Source organism: Solanum pennellii, chromosome 8, assembly GCF_001406875.1.
Source record: "Solanum pennellii chromosome 8, SPENNV200".
NCBI lineage: Eukaryota > Viridiplantae > Streptophyta > Magnoliopsida > Solanales > Solanaceae > Solanum > Solanum pennellii.
The window spans coordinates 28,492,280-28,494,940 of record NC_028644.1 but is presented as its reverse complement, the minus strand read 5'-3'; the positions used below and the strand labels follow the sequence as shown (position 1 = coordinate 28,494,940).

The 2,661-nt window shown below is 25.6% G+C and overlaps 1 protein-coding gene across 1 annotated transcript; it reads left to right on the top strand.

Moving 5' to 3' along the window:
• Positions 1–745: 745 nt before the first annotated feature.
• LOC107028170 (protein TIFY 5A-like) lies at positions 746–1,540 on the top strand. Its single transcript, XM_015229216.2, has 3 exons — positions 746–961; positions 1,058–1,148; positions 1,234–1,540. Exons 1-3 carry the CDS (start codon positions 882–884, stop codon positions 1,399–1,401), a joined length of 339 nt encoding a protein of 112 aa, XP_015084702.1. The 5' UTR covers positions 746–881; the 3' UTR covers positions 1,402–1,540.
• The last annotated feature ends 1,121 nt before the right edge of the window (positions 1,541–2,661 follow it).

Here is a 2,661-nt window from a genome sequence, read left to right as displayed (position 1 = left end):
TTAAACATAATTGATATTTTAATATAAAAATTATAAGATCTAATTTTTTTTTATTTTTTATATATGATTAATTAACAAATAGTCGATTCTTTTTTAAAAATTATTAAAAAAATTAGCAGAATCAAATCAAATCAAAACAAAATTGATATAAACAAACCAATAAATAAATGTTATATCTAATTCTAAATTTTAATAATCAGTAATAGGATCCAGCATGAGCATTCTTAATTACATCCATTATTTTTCTTTTAAGTCTAATTAGTCTCATTTATCACGTGGCTTAGTTAGAACATGCTTTCTCTATCCCCTAATAGTTCATTATTTTCCTTTTTAGGCATATTAGAAAATTATAAATAAGAAAATTGTTTATTAATTCACTTGCTTAAAAAAACTTTTAGAATATCATCTTACAATAAATTTGATTATTTTATTAAATTGCAAAAATAATATAATTTTTTTAAAATAATACTTATTTCATCTAATAAGATAAATAATTTAAAATATAAAATAATAATTTTAGAAAAGTAATCAGAACGGATAAATGACTACTTGTTTGTTTGGTTGTATGCGTGTTTGTGGCTTGTGGGGACGCCACATTATGTACATTGTCATTTTACACCTTTTTGAAGTGTGCATTTCGTGTTCAAAGCTCAACTGATTTAAAACGTGGATTTATATATTTTTTTTAATACACCCACCCAGCTGTCCCCACTACCAAAAATATCATCTTGTATATATTCATTCTAGTTTCCCTTTCTTCTTTCATTAATTTCTCTCTTATCTCAACTTCTAAATAAAAATTTTCTACTATCACTAAAGAAAAATAAAAAGAACTTTGTTTAATTTGTTGATTAGTCTTTTCTCTCAATTAATTGAAGAAAATGAGAAGAAATTGTAATTTGGAGCTCACTCTTATGCCACCTTCTATTTCAGATAACTTTTCTTCTAAGAATTGCACTACGTAAGTCATTCATTCTCCCTCTTTTAATTTAATACTTGTTGTAATAAGTAATATTCATTAGGTATTGATTATATATTTGTTTTTATTTACTATTAGGGAGGATCAACAATTGGAGAATAAGCAATCGCAACAGCTAACCATATTTTACCATGGAAAATTTGTGGTTTCCGATGCTACTGAGCTTCAGGTACGTCAACTAATTAAGCTTCTAAAATTCTAATTACAAGGAATTATGAATTTATTTTCTTATATGAGTTTATTTTGTTATGCAGGCTAAAGCTATAATATATCTTGCAAGTAGAGGAATGGAGATGAAAACAAACAAGATGTCTGAGCCTTCATCACCATTATTACAACCTCAAACTGTGAAGAAATCTCTACAAGGATTTCTACAAAAACGAAAAAAAAGAGTTCAAGCAACTTCGCCATATCACAAATAGCACTTCGCCTTAGTTTTAGTTCCATTTGTTCATACATTTTTATTTTTGGTGTTACTAATATCATAGAAGTGATATTAGCAAGTGTATCGCTTATTTTACTGATTTGTCAATACAAAAATCTCTCATTTTATCTCATTAACTTAGATTTTTCCTCTCAAAGATCTTTTCCGAAAGTATATGTTATACTACCTCATTTTATTTGATTTAGTTTTACTCGATATGAAATTTTTAAAAGAAAGAAAGACTTTTACAAATATTATTCAAAATAAATGAGAAAAATTTAAATATCTTTAAATCATTTTATTAAAGACAAAATAAATATTTTATAATTAAATTGTTATTTAATATTAAAATCTATACTTCTTTTTTAAAATCGATTAACAAGAAAAATAAATCACATAAACTAGGACATATGAAATATTGCATTACATCTTGTGGTCAAAATGACGGTCTTTGCAAACTTTTGATCAAAACTAAAAAAAAGTATGAGCCAAACATGATATGAAATATATATTGTTCAGATCGAAATTAATAGTCTATTAGGATTTAAATTAAAGATTTCAACAATCAAATTGGGATACAGATAAACTCCACAACATGATTACCAATTGGCTGTGCCAACACATCACTACTCACTAGTATGAAGATGGGAGCATATGTATCCGATAAGAACTTTGTGATTCATCACCATATTAAATTTTGATGTAAAAATTAAATAAAATATATTAAATAAGTCTTAGTTTTGTTTTTAATAATAATGACTTAACCAACAAATATTAAGGGAAAATGCACAAGTACCTTTTCAATCTATCTCTGAAATCTCAGAGAAACACTTATAATATACTAAGGTCTTATTACCCCTGAACTTATTTTATAAGTAATTTTCTATCTTTTTTCGACCTACGTCGCACTACCTTTAAAAAAAAGTCAACCAGCGTTGGACCCACAAGATAGTGCCACGTAGACCGATAAGGTATTTAAAATTATTAATAAATTAAGTTTAGAGGATAATAAAATCTTAACATAATATAAATGTGTCTCTGAAATTTTGAACATAAATTGTAGGGATACTTGTGTATTTAGAAAAAGTGGACTTGATTAGAGTAATAAAAAACTTTAGAGTGTAGATTAATATTTCAAATATTTTGAAAAAAATTCTTTCTTTTTTTTGAAATTCAATTTTTAAACTTCCCTCCATCATCTTTCCAATCTCTCTCTCTTTTTTAAATATATTTCTCCCTTTTTTTTCTCTTTTCAGAC